This window comes from Trichechus manatus, unplaced genomic scaffold, assembly GCF_000243295.1.
Source record: "Trichechus manatus latirostris isolate Lorelei unplaced genomic scaffold, TriManLat1.0 scaffold00001, whole genome shotgun sequence".
NCBI classification, from domain to species: Eukaryota; Metazoa; Chordata; class Mammalia; order Sirenia; family Trichechidae; genus Trichechus; species Trichechus manatus.
In genome coordinates this window covers 9,985,512-10,004,673 of record NW_004443937.1, presented here as the reverse complement: position 1 = coordinate 10,004,673, position 19,162 = coordinate 9,985,512, and the positions used below count along the sequence as shown (strand labels likewise).

The 19,162-nt window shown below is 44.6% G+C and overlaps 1 protein-coding gene across 1 annotated transcript in view; it reads right to left on the bottom strand.

Annotated features, from left to right (window-relative positions):
* Nucleotides 1–601: 601 nt before the first annotated feature.
* IRAK2 (interleukin 1 receptor associated kinase 2) overlaps nt 602–19,162 on the bottom strand; it is a 73,389-nt gene continuing 54,828 nt past the window's right edge. Inside the window, exons 5-13 of the mRNA XM_023738467.1 lie at nt 16,733–16,927; nt 16,585–16,649; nt 14,042–14,156; nt 11,558–11,667; nt 9,306–9,501; nt 5,666–5,728; nt 4,202–4,402; nt 2,149–2,440; nt 602–1,156 (exon numbers count right to left, since the gene is read on the bottom strand). Coding sequence (XP_023594235.1) covers nt 1,041–1,156; nt 2,149–2,440; nt 4,202–4,402; nt 5,666–5,728; nt 9,306–9,501; nt 11,558–11,667; nt 14,042–14,156; nt 16,585–16,649; nt 16,733–16,927 — 1,353 coding nt within the window. The 3' untranslated portion in view covers nt 602–1,040. The remainder of the gene's footprint in view (nt 1,157–2,148; nt 2,441–4,201; nt 4,403–5,665; nt 5,729–9,305; nt 9,502–11,557; nt 11,668–14,041; nt 14,157–16,584; nt 16,650–16,732; nt 16,928–19,162) is intronic.

Sequence of the window (19,162 nt, the reverse complement as noted above, 5' to 3'; positions counted from 1 at the left end):
TTGGCAAATATGACCCAGAGATCTTAACTCTGGAAAATGTATTAGCATTGCAGGATGCTCTGTCAGTTGTCAAGGGGTGAGAGCTCGGTAATAGCATCTGCTGGGGTAGTTATCATCACATGCTTCCAGGAACCACAAAATTGACCACATCCTGGGCCCATGTACCAAGGTTTCTACTTCAGTCTCCTCTGGTACCCAACTCTGACTAACAAACCCCAGAAAGGAAGTGGGCTTCTCAGATTTTTATGTTTCTAAAAGCCAAGGTCTCTTCTCGCTTAACTCACTCTGATGAAATGGAAGTTTCTCTCTCTTCCAGGAGATGTTTGTATGTGTGGTTCATGGGAGATTTTAGATTCTGCCTCAGACCTTTTTTTTTTTAACATTTTATTCTGGTCTGGGTGAAAGTTTACAGACCCAATTAGTTTCTCATTCAACAATTTATACACATTTTGTTTTGTGCATTGGTTGCAATCCCCTCAATGTGACAGCACTGTACGCACTTCCTCCCTGGGTTCCCCGTTGCCATTCACCTATCTTTCCTGCCCCTTCCTGCCTTCTGAACTTGGTTTTTGGGCAAATGCTGCCAGTTTGGTCTCGTATGGTTGATTGTTCTGAGGAGCACATTCCTCATAGATGTTACTGTTCACTTTATAGGCCTGTCTATTGTTTGGCTGAAAGGTGATTACCAGGAATATATTCTGTTCCAGGTTTGAAGGGTGTCTAAGGGACATAGCCTCAGGGGTTTCACCAGTTTCTATCAGACCAGTAAGTCTAGTCTTTTTTATGAATTTGAATTTTGTTCTACATTTTTCTTCCACTCTGTCCAAGACCTTCTATTGTGATCCCAATCAAAGCGGTCAGTAGTGGTAGCCGGGCACCATCTAGTTCTTCTGGTTTCAGGCTAGTGGAGACTGTGGTTCATGTGGTTCATTAGTCCTTTGGACTAATTCTTTCCTTGAGTCTTTGATTTCAGATCTTTTTCTTGATTTAACTCTTATCTTTCCAATTAAGGACAAGGGTCCTCAGCTTTGTCCTGGACATCAGGGGCCAAAAAGCTCAATGCTGTCCAGTTGCTTCTCTTTGTAGAGCAGTATGTTCTCCATCAGCTTCCTTTTGGCCTCATTGATCTCGATTTTCCATGAAGTTTCTGTAGCTGCTGTTAAACAGAAAGCAAAAAAGAGCAACTTGAACAAAAGGCATTTGAAAATAGTTGTTATTATAATTCTTAGAAAGCCATATTGAATCAGAGTCTCTCACTTAAATCAGGTTTCTGAATCAGGCCTTGAGTATAATGGGCATTTTCATCACGTCTGCCTCTGCAGGGAAGCCCTGCAACTTACCTCCCACCTTTCCAGAGAAGAGGGGACTTTCACGTTGCTCCCCACAAGCAGGGAGTTTTGGAGTGAACACTTACAGCCTCTCTCTACTCCTCCCTCTCTCCTTCCCATGGAGGAAGAGCAATAGGAGTGGTTGGAGCCTGGGACATTCATTGAGCCATATTTACTAGGGGACAGAGACACTGCATTGAAGACACCTTCCTAATTTTTATTTCGGAGGAAGTCTGGTATATTTGGAGCTGAGTCTCAGAGATGGAAGTTATCTTTAAGAGTAGCTGGCGAGGATGGGGGGTTTGTTGTAAAGTGAGGATGGAGAAGCAGGCAAGGACAGACCACGCAGGCCCTTCTGGTCGTGGTGAAGAGTTACAAAGTTATCCCCAAGTGCAATGGGGAGTCACTTGAGGGTTTTAAACAAAGGTGACATGATTTGTGTTTTTAAAAACCACTCTGGCTGCCACCTGGAGAAAGGGCTGGTGAGGGGCCTGAATGGATCAGACAGAACAGCAGGGAAGCCACTGCAGTCATCCTAGCAGGAGAGCTTAGGCTGGGGGTGGCAGTGGAGAGGAGTGGAGCTGACAGATGTTTGGGAGGTAAATATGGGACTGGGTGATGGACTGGATATAGGGGGGCAGGGAGGAGGGGGAGAGGTCAAGAATGACTCCCAGGTTTCTCTTGGTACAATCACCTGACTGGTGAATGGATGACTAACCAAATGAACAAGTGGATGACGGGGATGGGAGGAGTAAACACTGGGCTGACGTTAGGGGCACATAGTGAGTGTGTGTAAGTACCCAGACCTCCACGCGCTTACCATCCTGGGGAGGCGCTTGGCTGGCACAGGCCTCAGATGGGGAATTGGTCTCCATTTCCCCACTGCCCCATGGTCTTCCTTCTCCATTCTCTGCGGGTAGAGGTGAGGACGCAGCCCCCACCCAGGGTGCTTCCCTCGTGGAGGAGGCAGCCTCAAGGCTAGAATTGTCCACATCATCTGTTTCTTCTGGGGTGTTAGAGGAGGTGCCCACACCCTTGGAAAGCCCACTCCAAGGGAGCGATGTCTCCTGACTTCTGAGCTGCTTCTCCATGGCAGCCACAGAGCCACACACCTTGGGGAGGAGGGAGACAAGAGCACCCATCACAAACTCTTTCTGAAATAAAAAATTCTATCTTGTTTAAACCACTGTGCTTTGGAGTCTCCTCACTGTAGCAGCTTAGCCTGAGACACTGAACAAATGACTGAGATGAATAAAGGTATGAAGGCCTGAATGAAAGAATATGTGGTTGAGGAAGAGAGATCTTTTTAAAACATAAATCTAATTGTGTTTTGCCCCTGCTTAAAGTCCTTAGTGATTTCCCAAAACTCCTTACCATGCCGAGTAAACCCCCTATCATTGGGCTTCTCCTTCCTCACCAGCTCTTCACGAACCACATTACCCCATGTTCTCTGTCTTCTAGCCCCGCTGACCTTCTCCAGGGCCTTGAATTTGCCAGGATCCCTCTCACCTCAGGCCACTTGCATGAGCTTATTCCTTATGCTGGGATTGTTCTTCGTCTGCTCAAACATCACTTCCTCAGGAAGTCCTCCTGGGTAGGGCCCCCATCAGACACTAACCTAGAGCTCATCATACAGACAATTATTGCACAATGTCTGTGAGTCTAAGCGAAGTGGGACTGGGTCTGCTTGTTCACCAATAAATCTCCAGGGCCCAGCACAGAACTGCTGGATGAATGACTGAACGCTGGTACTGGGGCACCTGGAGACCCCCCCAGGCTTAACACAATAACTCAGGTCTCCAGCTCTGGCCATGTCACCAGGCAAGATGGTTGTCAGGGCGGAATCTGGAGTCCAGAGAAAGGGGCTGTGGTCCCGGCTCTGACAGAAACCTCACTCTGTGGTCTCATCTTCTCTCTGGGCCTTAACTCTCTCATCTCTTAAGTGGGAGACTTACACTAGAGCACTGGTTTTTGAAGGTTCTTTCAGCTGCCAGACCCTTTCCTCAAGTGAAATCATACTGAGAACCCAATAAAATTATGAGTTAAAAGTGGGTGTCTCTCCCATGGGTGGGGCCTGCAGCTCTCTCAACCCTTCTTGCTGCCAACACCTGAGGTGCTCCTAAGAAGCATCTCTGCCAAATGTGATTTGAAAATTAATGGATTAGATGATCGCCACAAGCCTCTCAGGCTGTGATTTTGTCCTTAGAAAGACCTAGCAGTGGCCTCCAAATTGATCTCTATTACCATGGAAACCACCTCTACCTACCAAGGCCATAGGAAAACGTTTAATCACTTTTGGTGTCTGCCTAGCCCATGGGCTAAGGATGCTCCCTTTCTCTGGGACCTGGGACCCCTTCCACCATCCAGGGTTAAGCTCTTAGCAGGCAGATTCACATATTTGACCCCACATCCCTCACCTAACCTGACTGACCAAGGGGTGTACACTTGACCCAAGCTAGATCAATCAGGTTCTCTCTCTGGGAGGCTGGAATTGGGACGCAGTGACTTAGTCTCTCAGTGGCGGTAACTGTTGGGGGTAGAACTGTAACATGTAAATAGGGGTAGGGCCATATTCCTTCCCCAAGAGGATGGAGGAAAGGAAAGACGACGGGGGCTGCAGGGAGAAGGAATAAAGCAGATTCGGACAAAAGCGGACAGAGTTCTGTTGACATCTGAGAGTCTGGTCCTGCCCTGGAGTTCCTGAGACATCTCTTTATCCGTACATTTCCCTTTTTTGCTCAAGTGAGCCCCAGTAGCTTCTGTTACTTACAACCCAATACAGCCCTGGTTTATGAAATCATGTCTTGGTAAAGGATGGGCTCCCGAGCTGTGACCAAGTCCCAGGTAAGGGGCCCCCAGCCAGTGGCCCTTACCTCGGCCAGGCTGGCGTTGCGCCTCTGCAGGCAGAGGCAGGCGGCGGTGGCCAGGGCCTCGGCGCAGTCCTCTGGCAACCTCCCCGCACGTTGCTCCACGTACTTTTGGCAGATCTTCTTTGCCATCACCTTCTCCACGCCCATCCTCCTGGAGCAGAGCGAGGTGGTGCTACTTGGAATCTCCCTAAGGAGTAAATCTTTCTGTGGGAAGAAGAGTGAAATGCCTCCTGTGAGCTGCAGGGTGCTGGGAGCCAATCACACGTGCCACACCCACCCCACGACTATACCAGAGCTTCTACGACTTCTAAAACACTAACAGGATTTTCATTTTTAAAAATAAATGCAGGGACCCCAGAAACAAGTAAAGTATTTAACTGGAGAAGTGCTAAATTCCCCACATGCACAGGACATTCCATAGCACACCCATACCATAAATGCAGGGCTTAACCGTTCTAGACCTAGGTTTCCTTATCAGGAAAATGGGGATAATAAAAATATTTACTCATAGGACTGGCATCAACATTAAATGATATAATGCATTAAAGCATAAAGCGTGGTACTTGAGACAAAATAAACTCAATAGTCTATTAGTGATAATAACTAGTAATAATAGCTATCATTTATATAGCACTTACTACTTGCTGAGTACTTACATTAATAATTTAATTTTATTAACAATTATATGGACAATCTCCTATGACATAAACATTTTAAAAAGTAGGATTCTGAACCATATAAATATGTGTATATATGTATGGGTCAGAATAACATATACATCTAACCCAACCAAAAAAAAAAAACCGTTGCCGTCAAGTCGATTCCAACTCAGCAACCATATAGGACAGAGTAGAACTGCCCCATAGGGTTTCCAAGGAGCGGCTGGTGGATTTGAACTGCAGAGCTTTTGGTTTGCAGCCGAGCTCTTAACCACTGTGCCACCAGGGCTCCGTTACGTATAACCCATATATATATATATATATATAACCCATATATATATATATATATATCTTCACTATATAATATATAAATATTATGTATAGATTATATTATGTATATTTATACTTTTAATATTTATTGTATTTAGATATTACATATTTTATACTTTTTGTACTATATAAAAAGCAGAAACCTGAAATATGCATACAAACAGAAGCTAAGCTATATAAATATTAATAAATACATTTATAGGCAAAAAAGTACATATATTTATATAAGTTATATGTCACATAATATATTTCACAGGTAATATGTTATATTTGGGAGCCCTGGTGGCACAATGGTTAAGTGCTTGGCTGCTAACTGAAAGGTCGGCGGTTCAAAGCCACCAATCACTGTGCGGGAAAAAGATGTGGCAGTCTTGTTCCGTAAAGATTTACAGCACTGAAAACCCTATGGAGCAGTTCTACTCTGTCCTATAGGGTTGCTATAATGTACCACCCAGCCAGAAATGACTGGCTCCCTTACCAGGTAAATCGGGCTTCGGTCATTGTCCATCGCAGCCATGCCAGTGAGGACCTCGGCTAACACCTAGAGAGAACATGCAGTTACATGGTTCAGACACTCACGCACAAGGCCAGGCAGGAGATTCTGCCCAAGAGAGAAACCTCTTCTCAGTAACAAAGTCTGGGCTCCAGGTTGAGCCCTGACACTTGCCAGCAGAGACACTTAACTTGCCCCAAATCTAGAACATGAGAATATCACTAAACACCTTCTCCAGCTTAAGACTCCTCTCAGGTGCCTATAGAAGGTTCCAATCAATTGAGAGCAAGGCAGGGAGGATGGAGTTCAAATTTGTGTGTGTGTGTACGTGTGTGTGTGTGTGTGTACAAAACAAAAAAAAACAACCCGTTGCCATGGAGTCGATTCCAATTCATAGCGACCCTATAGGACAGAGCAGAACTGCCCCATAGTGTTTCCAAGCAGATTTGAACTGCCAACTTTTGGTTAGCAGCCGAGCTCTTAACCACTGTGCCACCAAGTCTCCATGTGTGTGTAGAGGGCCGGATTAAGGCATGTGAGAGCCCTAAACACTAATAATCTGTGGTGCTCCCTCCTCTGCTTACTCACACATTCGAATGGGACATATATGTATAACGAGATATATACGTATATGTGTGTGTGTGTGTGTGTGTGTGTGTGTGTGTGTGTGTGTGTGTGTGTCTTAGCTATCTATGATGTAACTTCTTTTTAAAATGCAACTATAATATTTGCAATTGAATGCAAAAGTGATGTATGCCATTTAGCAGAATAAGATGAACTGGATTATAAAATTGTTAGTGGGTGAATGTATGAAGATTTAGACTTGACAGCCCACCCCCACCTCTTGTTTATTAGAAAGAAATAATATACTCCCAAGAGACCCACCGAGATAAGGAGTTTCAATTACACATTAACTGCCATGAAATCCTCCACTCCCAGAGAAAGGAAGGGATAACAGAGACGATCTGGAGCCAAAGAACCATAGCCACTGCCGACAAGTGGATTTGGACTCATAGCAACCCTGCAGGATACAGCAGAACTGCCCAATAGGGCTTCCAAGGCTGTAAATCTTTACAGAAGCAGATTGCTATATCTTTCTACCTCGGAGCAGCTGGCGGATTTGAATTGCTGACCTATTGGTTAGCAGCCAAGCACTTTAACCACTGCACTACCTGTGCTCCTTTGATCTGGAGTCAGTAGGGTTAATAACAGACTGGCAGTAGCCAGGAGGGGGCAGCAGAGAGCACCACTGCCGCACGTGGGGCAGGGCAGGAGCAGGGCTTCAGACAGGTTCTTCCTGGTTCCAATCCCTGCTGAGAATTTGCATTTCCACCCCAGATATACTGAATCAGAATCTACATTTTAACAAGATCCCCAGGTGATTCTTACATGTAATAAATTTTGAGAACAACTGATCTACTAGTGATTCTCAGAATTGGTCCCTAACCAACAGCATTAGCATCACCTGGGAACTTGTTAGAAATGTAAATTTGCAGCAGGGGTTCAGGAAGCCCTGGGCAGAAGCCAACTGAAAGGGACTCCCTGACCAGACTCTGCTAGGAAGGCAGGGAAGAAAAGGGGAAATGAATAAACAAGCCTTTCCTCTGCCCCTTCCATATGGCAGGCGCTGTGTTGAGCCCTTTACAGAGGCTAGGTCATTTAATGCTTACCAGAAAACACTGAGAAATGCACTGTTATCCCCACAGCAGGAACCAAAGTTCAAAATCATACTGCTGGTAAGTGGCAGGACTGAGAAAAGGGGTGGAGGGAACCTGGGGGCACTCAATGAATGAATGTTCACTCATGGGGAAGTCAACTGTGACACCAAGAGCTGAGTTAGAAAGTCAAGACCCGTTGCTGTCGAGTTGATTCCAACTCATAGTGACCCTACAGGATAAAGTAGAACGGCCCCATAGGGTTTCCAGGGAGTGGCTGGTAGATTCAAACTGCCAACATTTTGGTTAGCAACCAGCTCTTAATCACTGCGTAAACAAAATCAGGAGTGAGAGTGTAAAGGTAGGAATAGTAACCATAACCACAACAATAATAACAGTTCCCTTACTTGAGCACTTACTATGTGCTGACCAGTTTATATGCATTATCTCATTTATCTCCATAGATATCATTATCCCCATCTTACAGAGGACAAAACTGAGGCCCAGAGAGTAGGTGACACATCCTAGGTCACATAGCTGAAAGTAACTAAGGTGGGGCCCACACCCTAGTGGCCAAAAGGGTTAGTCCACTGGTTCTTAAAGGAGCAGGAGCCTGGGCTAGCCCTACTGAGCCTCACTGAGCAACTCACAGTGGGGCTGAGGGGGTCAAGGAACCAGAATTCAGAGTGTAGAGGTTGGGGATGGGGGCAGAAGGTGGCTCAGGACCAAGGCACTAGTAGAAGAGGTAGATGGCAAGAGACTGTGGTCAGAGAGAGAAAGTGCACAGTTCAAGGCTAGAGAGGAAGAGCAGTGGAGCTGTCTGGCCTTGGCTGAGGTCAGCCAAAGACTGTCACTTTTCTTAGCCAGCATTTCTCAAACTGGGTTCCATTGGACACTTACGCTGAGAGACACACTAAGAAAACAAGGTTCCATAGTCAAATTAGTTTGGGAAACACTGCATACTGTTTTCCCTCGCCTGGCGAATTCACAATGCTCATTAGCATATTAAAGGCTCTGATTCATCCTATAGTAAAGAAATCTGCTTGACTTTGCTTACCCCAGTACTTCTCAAATTTACTTGGACACAAAATCCTATTAACACAACAAACCTATAGAGATCCCAAGGAATTGGTGTTTCTACAGAAATATGCTTTGGAGACTGCTACACCGGACCAGGAGCTCCTGGTGGGTGGGATGTTGTTTTAGTTTAGGAATAGTAATGATAGATGGTCAGGGATGGTGGTGGTGTGGAGGGATATTGGATGCAAGGGTGTATGAGTGGATGGATGGGTGGACAGTTAGATGGAATGTATAGATGAATAGAATGGATGAATAAATGGGATGGGATAGGATAGATGGAATGAGTGAATGGATGAGTGGATGGGATGGGTGAATGGATGAATACTGAATGAACAGGTAGATGATGGATGAATGAATGGATGGATGGGTGTTGGATGAATGGTTGAGTGAATGATTGGGTAGACAGACAGATGTATGCACAAACACAAGAACAAACACAATTGGACAGATAATTAGATGGATGGTTGGATGGGAATCAGTGAAGACAGGAGACAATATTTTCGCCTGCTAGAATGAAGTCACTCATGAGTGACTTTATTTCAAGGGTCAGCAAACTTCTTCTGTAACAGGCCAGATAGTAACTATTTTACAGGCCTGTGGGTCACAGTCTCTGTCACATACTCTTTTTTGTTGTTTGTCTTTTATGCAACCATTTAAAAATGTAAAAAGCACTCTTAGCTCTCCAAAATCAAAACCCAAACCCACGGCTGTCGAGTCAATTCTGACTCATAGCAATCATACAAAACAGGCCATGGGCCAGATCTGGCCTGTGGGCCACAGTTTGCCAACCCCTGCTATACTTTGATGGAACATATCTATGAGCAGTACTATATCCTGTGTTTACAAAGGAGCCCTGGGAAGGACAACTGAATGCAGAACGAAGCTCTTACTATTCCACAGCTAAAGATGTCGACTCGCTTTGTCAGCTGCCCCACCCTGATGAAATCTTCTGGCAGATATGCAGCTGAGGCCTGGAAAAGGTGGGTTTTCATCATGGTGTATTTTGACCTTTTGTTGACAGGGCACAGGTGAGCCATTGGATGAGCCAGCTTGGGGGTGAAGTTTTGGTCTAGCAAAACGTTGGAGCTGCAGAAAAGAAAGCAAAGAGAATCCTCTCATTTTGAGCTGAACGAGAGGAGGTTTCCAGGAGATCCTTTCAGAAAACAACTTAGCAGTGAGCAATGTCAGCCCCTGCAAGTTGGGGTCACTGAAGACCCTCAACATGGAATTTCTGAGCCAGTCCTTACAGGGGCAGGGAAGGCATGGAGCCCACCCCAACCAGCAAATGAGGACGGGGCTAAGCATTAGTCTTGCTGCCCCAGGACGGGCATTCGATGTGGCCAGAGAGGTCAGCCTCTCTGACCCCCACAGATGTCAACCCTGATCCACCTTGCCTGCCAACTGCCAACCTCACAGGTTGTGTTGGGTGGATCCCTTTCAAAGCTGCTCCAATCCTCAGCCCTGGCCCAGCTGACTCAAGTCTAAATGAGTCATCCTTTGTGACTGAACCCGACGGAATAAGGAAGAATAAAAGAGCAATGAAAATACCCTTCAACCCAGTCATCCATCCCTTGAGAATTAACTCTCAGAAAGCACCTACTACAAAAAAAGAAAAAAGCTACATGTGTAAAAATATTCCGTGTAGAACTAACCAGTAAACACCAATACCAATAACCACGATTAACCAAAACAAACAAAAAACCCATTGTCATAGAGTCAATTCCAACTCATGGCAACCCCGTGTGTTACAGAGTAGAACTGAGCTCCATTGGGTTGTCTCAGCTGTAAACTTTTATTTGTTTATTTACATTGTATTTTTAGGGAAAGTTTACACAGTAAATTAGGTTCCCCTTTAACAATTTCTATACATATTGTTCAGTGTCACTGGTTACATTTCTCACAGTGTGTCAGCATTCTCATTATTTCCATTCTGATTGTTCTGTTTTCATTAATCTAGCTTCCCTGCTCCCCCTTACCTTCTCATCTTTGCTTAAGGGTAAATATCGACCATTTGGTCTCATATAGATGATTATTTAAAAGGAGCATAGTACTCACGAGTGTATTTTATGAACCAATCTATTATTTGTCTGAAAGGTGACCTCCAGGAGTGGGTTCAGTTCCAGATTTAAAGGGTATCTCAGGGCGATATTGGCTGTAATCTTTACGGAAGTAGATCTCCAGGCCTTTCTTCCACAGTGCCACTGGGTGTGTTCGAACTGCCAACCTTTCACTTAGTAGCCAAGAGCAAACCATTTACACCACCCAGGGACCTACAGCCATTATTGGGAGTGGTTAAGTAAACGGTGGGCACATCCCCACAATGGAATATGAAGACGTGTCTTAAAATGATGATATGCAATGTGGGAAAATGTTTATTTACCATGTTTAAATGAAGGGGGAAAAACGGAACATGAATTGGTAGCCAGGTAACCACTCTGCCTTAGGGCTAAGAGTTTTGTGTGGAAAGGGACTGAAAAAAGAAACAGACGAGCAGAGGCCAGCTGATGAGTCGGGGAGGAAGGGTTAGTGATGACCTCTCACCCTTTCAGTTCCTGTCTTGCTATTATAATTATTTGTTTAATAAAATAAAAATCAGGGGAGAGAAAAGAGGAAAAGGGCTTCCACCAGCCACATGGGGAGAGGACTTTGGGGAAGTGTGAACGCTAGTGTTCCGGGGCCAGTTTGCGGCCAGGGCCCAGGAGGGGATCTCATGTTCTTGGGTGGCTGGAGCAGAGTGATATGAGGTGCGGAGGTGCACATCTTACCTGCAGGGGCCTCCTTGACACAGGACTGCTTTCACCAACAGGTACACAAGCAGGGGACAGGTCTCTGAGAAGGGTTTGAGCAAGAGCTCAAAATCCTAGAGTGGCCCAGAGCTCAGGGCCTGAGAGGGTACAGACCAGCTACTGAGTGGGGTGTGCAGTACATCACGGGTGGAATGCTTGTGGGGAAAACCCCCACTCAGAAAGACAAATGTGGTGACAGGCAGGCGTGGGGAGCACTCAGAGATGGAGCATAATCCAGAGATACTGAGAGGAGACACCCAAGGGCAGAGAGACAAGAGGCAGAGTGAGGGGACTCAGGGGTGTGTGCTGTTCTCATCCTTGCAGCCCAGGCCTGGAGGGGTCCAGTCAGCTCTCACCTCTTGATGTTACTGTGGATGATCTCCAGGCCATGCAGGTGCTCCACAGCTTGGAGCAGCCCTAAGCAGATTTGAACACGCAGGGGCCAGGGCAGGGGGTCTGAGCTGCCCTGAGGGAAAGAAAAAAGGGAGACATACTGACCCCCATGCCTTTTCAAGGCCGGATGGCAGGGCCCTGGGCTCCTGGCTCTCCTCCAGCCCTCATGTCCTCTGCAGCAGGGCAAAGGTATAGGTCGTAACATCAGACAAATCCAGGTGTCAATCACAGCTCAGACATGCACTCGTTGTACTAGCTGTGTGACTTTGGAAAACATACTTAACATCTCTGAGCCTCAATTTCCTTAGGTATAAAATGGAAATATTAATCCCCATGTTTTAGTGTTATTATAAGGATTCAAGTATAGGGACTATACACCAAGGGAGTATGCTCCTAGCATAGCACCTACCACATAGTAAACCCATTGCTGTCAAGTTGATTCCAACTCATAGTGATCCTGTAGGACAGAGCAGAACTGCCCCACAGGGTTTCCAAGGAGGGGCTGGTGGATTTGAACTGCTGACCCTTTGGTTAGCAGCTGAGCTCTTAACTACTGAGCCACCAGGGCTCCTGCCACATAGTAGATGCTCAATAAACAGCAGCTATTTTTATTCTTATGACTATTACAGTGGCAGCTCTGGAATTTGCACACAGAAGGGGCTTAGGAGCAGTAGTCTGGTTGGGAGAGGGCCATGGAGCTTGTCTGCACACGAGGTACACTGTCCTTATGCCAATTTCAATGCGTATTTGGGCAGACTTCACAGGAGCTGATGAAGATTGCGGGCTGCTGCTGTTGTTCTGTGACTGAATGTCTCAGGCTAAGTCACCACCTATTTTTTCAAAAGTCCCGTCTTAGGCCCCACATCCTATAAGAACTGGTCCTGATAACCCCTTACAGGTTTCTTCTCAAAACTCCTGAGATCTGGAGCCAGGCAAACCCAATTCAAACCCTCACCCTGGCATTTATCAGTTATATTCCTTTGGGCAAGTCACTTTATCTCCCTGGTACCAGAGACCCCTCTTTTGGAGAGTGGGGAGCCCTCCTGGGTTGTGGCGAGGACCAAGGGAGAAGACACATGGAAAGCCCTTATCCCGGAAGAAGTCTGGCGCATAGTGAGAGCTCAGAATAGCTAACAATCGGCACTATCCCAGGAACAACTGCTTTGTCTGGTCCCTGCCATGGGAAGCAATTATTTTGTGGAATAACTCCTCTCTGTTTGAAGATTTTATGGGGAGGGGGCCTGTTTGTTTTAAAAATCGTTATGTTTTAATAAGTATTACATTCACATGATATAATATTCAAAAGGCACAAAAGGGTATATAGTCAAAGTTTCCTTCCCATCCTGTGCCCCAGCCACCTAGTTCTCCTCTCCAGAGGTAGACAGGGTACCAGTTTGCTATATATCATTCCAGAGATATTCCATTAATGCACAAACAAATAGGTAGATATTGGGAGCAATTTCTTTGCTTTTAAGTGTTTTTTTTTTTTTAATTGTGGTAAAATATATACAACCTAAAATTTGCCGTTTTAACCATTTTTAAGTGTATGGTTCAGTGGCATTAATTACATTCACAATGTTGTGCAACCATCACTACTATCTATTTCCAAAACTTTCTCAACACCCCAAACAGAAACTCTGTATCCAGTAAGCAATAACTCCCCATTTCCCCCTCCCTCCAGCCCCGGTAACCACCAACAAACTTCTGTCTCTATGCATTTGCCTATTCTATATATTTCATGTAAGTGGGTCATACAATATTTATCCTTCTGTGTCTGGCTTATTGGCTCAGCATAATGTTTTGAAGGTTCATCCATGTTTTAGCATGTATTTAAGTAAAAAAAAAAAAACCCTGTTGCTGTTGAGTCGATTCTGACACTCATAACAACCCCACAGGACAGAGTAGAACTGCCCCATGGGTTTCCAAGGAGCAGCTGGTGGATTCGAACTGCCGCCCTTTTGGTTAGTAGCTGAGCTCTTAGCCACTGCGCCACCAGGGCTCCTTAGCATGTATTAGAACTTCATTTTTCTTTATGGCTGAATAACATTCTATTATATGTATACATCACATTTTATTTATCCATTCATCTGTTAATAGACTGGAATAACATAATAAAATTTTGCTTCCACTTCTCAACAATTTTTATTAGTTCTTTTTCTTGTCCTACTGCATTGGCTAAGACTTCCAGAACAATGTTGAATACAATTAGTGCTATGGGACACCTTTGTCTTATTCTTGACTTGAATGAGATACCTCTTGTTAAATAATTTTTTATAGGTTTTTACCTGAGGATGCTTATCAGACCTTATCTATTGGGGCCCAACTTCTTGAGCCCTCCCTGGTCTCTCCTGGATAGCCTCTCTCCCCTCTGGATTCCTGTAAGTCCTTAACCCTAGGTTCCCTACCTGGGTGCTGCCGAATTCTTTGACCATGACCCAGTCCTTTACCTGACCCTGGAGTCTGTCCTGTAACGAACCATTTGCCATGTACGGGTGGATCAAGCCATGAAACCGGCTTCCAGTGCAGAAGCCGAGCAGAGGTAAGACGTTGGGGTGGCAGCATCTGAAAGCAAGCATCAGTGCAGGGGTGAGGAGCCAGACAGAAAGAATAATCAAAGGCTGTTCTGCTTCTTCCCCTCCCACCTCTGTGATCCCTCTTCTTCCCTCTCCCCTCCCCTGAGGCCACCAGTCCCCTCCCACGCATCATATGCGCTGAGCCCTGAGGGGCCAGCACCAGGGGGAAAGAACGAAACCTGGCTGCCCTCAAAGAGCTCTAGGTCTAGTGGTCCTCATCCTGCCTCACTGCTCTGCAGTATTTGACACCTTAACCACTCCATCTTCCAGAAAGACAGCCTCAGAGGTTAAGGAACTTGCCCACGGTCACAATCTAGCAAACATTGAAGCCAAGGACTAGATCCCAGGTCTGTTTGACTCCTGACTCCAGGACTGGGCTTCTTCCCCAAAATCTTCGTCACAGGGTTCTGAGTCACCATTCCCTCCTGACTCTCCTCTTACCTCTCTGACTACTCTTTCTTGATCTTTTCACTAAGACCTTCCTCCTTTGCCTTCCTCTGAGTTATGAGTGTTCCCCAGCCAGGCCCATCATCTTGTTTTATCTGCTGCTCCTCTAGCTACCTCCGATCTTTCTGAAGAACACTCCTAAGTCTCATATCTCTAGCCCCATGCCGAGCTCTAACCTGTGTCTAACAGCATCTGATGCTCCAGGGGAATGTTCTAGACTCAGTAAGTCCCAAACCAACTTCTCCGCTCATATTTATTATCTCAGCAAAGGGCACCACTGTCCACCTAGTTTCCTAAAAACCTCCTTACCTCCCACATCTAATTAGTCACCACTAACTGTCATATATAGCTTTCAAGATTTCCCCCTCACTCCCCTCTCCTCTCCCTTGGGTCAGACCCTGATCAAATCTCCCCAGAACTATTACAAATGGACTCCTGCCTGAGCTCTCTGCCCTCCTCCACTCCCCCCAGTGCATCCAACTTCATGATTTTCATACTCATTATTGAGTTAGCTATTTACACATCAGTCTCCCCATTGGACCATAAACTTCTCCAAGACGGGCTGGGTGTTCTTCAAGTCTGCACTCCCTAGAGCCTAGGAAAGGGCTTGACAATTCACATTTGCTGGAACAATCAATGAATGAGTGGATGCCAACTCCATGAAGCCATTGTCCCAAAGTAGAAAGGGAATTATACTTCCAGTTTTGATTAAATGTGTGTAAAGGGGTGTGTGTGTGTGTGTGTGTTTATACACATGTATGAACAGAAAAAGAATTAGAAGGGAACATACCTAAATATTAATACAGGAGTGGTTATTTATGGGGGCTATGGAAAGTAGGTGGAGTGATTTCCACTCTCTTATTTATAATTTTCTTGATTTATGAAAATACTCTACAATAGTCATGTTTACTTGTCCAAGGCTCCACATAGGCAGAGGAAACCCAGACAGTCACTTGCCAAGGCTGGCTGACAGCTGGTGTCCAGCACATGACAGGTCTCAACACGCATTTAAGTCTATCAGTCAATGATGGTAGAGCCCCAGGTCTCCAAACAGTCCTTCCCCTTCTCCTTCCCAGTCCATACCTGTGACTGGGAGGCTCACTTCACTTCTTCAGCCTCAGTTCCCTCATCTGTAAAATGAGTGAGTTTGAGGATGACTTTTGAAGAGATTTATTGCTCTAGACCAGGGTTAGAAAATTTTTTCTGTAAAGGGCTAAGTAGTAAATATTTTGGGTTGTATAGGCCATACAGTCTCTGCTGCAACTACTCAACTCTGCATTAAAGTACTAAAGCAGCCATAGATGCTGCTACGATATATAAATTTACATTACGATATGTAAATGAATGAGTATGTCAATAAAACTTTATTTATGGACACTGAGATTTGAATTTCATATAATTTTAATGTGTCACAAAATATTCTTCTTCTTCTGATTCTTCTCAACCACTTAAATAAAAATGTGACAATCATTCTTAGCTTGCAGTCCCTACAAAGAGGCAGCAGGCAGAATGTAGCCAGCAGGTCGTAGTTGGCTGACTTCAGCTTTCAGGGCTATATAAAGTTGGATTCTGTAAGTCTGCTGCATCTCTAAAAATGGGATAAAAACACATTTCTTCCTCCTTGGAAGGAAGGAGTTGTGCTAAGTAAATCAAGGTATTTTTAAAATTCTAATCTATGCCTACAAGTAGCTACATAAAAAAGCATGGACTCTGAAGCCAGACCACCTGGGTTTAAATCCCGACTCTACCACTTACTAGCCGTGTGACCTTGGACAAGACACATAACTTCTCTGTGCCTCCTTTTATTCCTCTGAAAAATAACGTAATAATAGTAGCTACACTATAAGGTTATTGTGAGAATTAAATGAGTTTATACATATAAAGTCCTTAAAACAAGCCTGATGCATAGGAAGCACTATAGAAGGGTTAGCTACTGTTATTAATAAAGTGTTTTCCAAGGGCAGGCTTACCTAAGACACACCTGTACCTCCACCTGAAAGAATCTTTCGACTGATCCTGGGCTTGAGCAGGCCGCCTGTGGAAAAAGACATTTAAACATGAAAACCCAGTCTTACCCAGGCAACCTCCACCCCTTACTAGAAATTAAGAAGCACTTGCCTCCTTGAGCTTCTTGAAGACGAAGGGCGTGCCATGCTTTTGCCCTCTGTAGATGACAGCAAAAGTACCCTCGCTGATTTTGTAGTTTGGGTTGAAGTCGTTGGTTGCCTGGACCACGTCTGCCTCACTCCAGAGAAAGCTGTCTCCAGCCAGGCTCAAAAGTTTTTCCTGCTTAGGAATAGAGGTGCCGAAATCCTGGTAATTCAGAGAGACAGACAGACATTGCTATGGAAGCTTGTTTTCTCCACTACATCAGGGAATCTAGGACATCAGAGCTAGGAAAGGGCTTGACAATTCATGTTTGCTGAAACAATCAATGAACAAACCCAACAAAGTCACTGTGCCAAAGTGGAAAGGGAATTATACTTCCAGTTTTGATTAAATGCGTATATAGGGATATATGTGTGTGTATTCATACACAGGTATAAAGAGAAAAAGGATTAGAAGGAAACATATCCGAATATTAATATGGAGTGGTTGTTTATAGGGGCTGTGGAAAGTAGGTGGGGTGATTTCCATCCTCTTATTTATAATTTTCTTGATTTATGAAAATATTCTGCAATAATCATAGAGGGGATCACCTTATCCAGTGAGGAGCACTAAAAAGAACATGGATAGGCCTAAGCTCAAATCCCAGTTCCACTTCTAACTTGCTCTGTGACCTTGGGCAAGTTATTTAACCACTCTGAGCCTCAATTGCCTCATCAGCAAAAATGAGGATAATAATAGTACCTCAGAGGGTAATTCTGAGGATTAACTAAAGTGTATTCCTAGGACATGGTTGATGTCTAATAAATGTTAGTTTGTCTTTTTTTTCCAGCTTACAGAGGTGGGTACCAAGGAGGTCAAGGGGCTGAGGAGTGGTCATACAGTGTCAATGGCCGAGCTGAGTGCCCTGGTCCTATACATGGTATACATGCTGCGCCTCCAGATTCCCAGGATGTACATAGGATACGGGTTCATATAACCAAACTTGATTCTATAATCAGAGCTTTGGAGACCACGTGCATGTATAAGCCTATAAAAATCAGCTGTGTTTCAATAACTTCCCTTTTTAAAAATAGGTTTGTATGCATAAATTTAATTTTTTTTAAGTTACCACGCTAACTGCACTAAGCAAAGAGCAAGATGGGCAAACCCCACCTTCATTGCTAACTGTGTGGTAAGGAGCAGCATGAATCCAATCCCTACCGGGAAATGGATCTAGTCTTTACCTTCCCATATCTCCAATATCCTCGTTGCCAGCCACCCACCCATGTGGTACTTTCTCATCTCTGGCCACCCTGAGCTACGCTGAAACAGACAAATTAGAAGGACTCTGTCCTTCTGATTGACTGCCTGCGCAGCCTGCCTCTGAATCAGCCACCCCAAGCTAAGTCAGAGTTCACAAGTTAGAAAGACTTTTGTCCCAATGCCAAGTAGGCAGACACCAGCCCCTGTTAGCTCACTGTCCCTTGTGGGTTCATTAATTCTTTACAACAGCTCACAGAATTCAAGGAGACTATTACCATACCTACAGTTACCCATATATCATAGCCAGAAAGGATACAAACTAAGAGATACAATCAGGTGAGGTTTGGTAGGGGTCTTGGCACTGGGTCTCTATTGTCCTCAGGGACATGCTACCTTCTCCTCTGCATGGGTGTTTTCACCAATCCAGGAAGTTCAACTACTTCTGTGTTCAGGGCCTTTTATAATATTACATAGTCAAGGTTGGGGCCTCACTGCATAGTCAGGATGGACTGACTTAATGAATACGAGTTATTTATTGCATCATGCCCCCATCCCTTCCTGAGGTTAGTTGCCAGGTGTGGTATTTGGGGCTACCAAATCATTGGCAAACATCTCACAGTTGCCCAAAGGTTTTATATAAGAAAGTCACCTTAATTGCTAAAGAAATTACAAGAGCTATCTTTCAGAAACCAGAGACAAAGGCTGAATCGAGTTCTTCGTCCCACAGTTACATATGCTTTTACTACAAATGTTAATAGAATATTAGGGAGAAAAATCATCTATAATCCCATTAGCCACTGAATTGCTATTAAAGTTTAGAGTATTTCATGCCAATGAAATATACAAGGGTTTATTTAACAAAACTGGGACCATGTTGCATACACAGATTTGATTTCTGTTGTTTTCACTTACACCACGATCGTTCTCCCAAGTTAGTAAATAATCTCTCAAAATACGATTAATTATTAAAAACAAAAAACATTGCTTAAGCAAGTCTCCTTTATAGAAGAGCTTCATTAAGCAGACCCAAGCAGAGCTAACTTCCCCAGCAGGCACAGCAGGTGTAGTCCCAGGGCCCATAGAACTTTTGGGAATCCATGAAAACATTTTAATTTCCCTTAAAATAAGAAGAAGAGGAAAGAACTTTTAGGGTCAAAGGAAATGTTTTAATTTTTAATCCAGCCTGGATTTTATCTG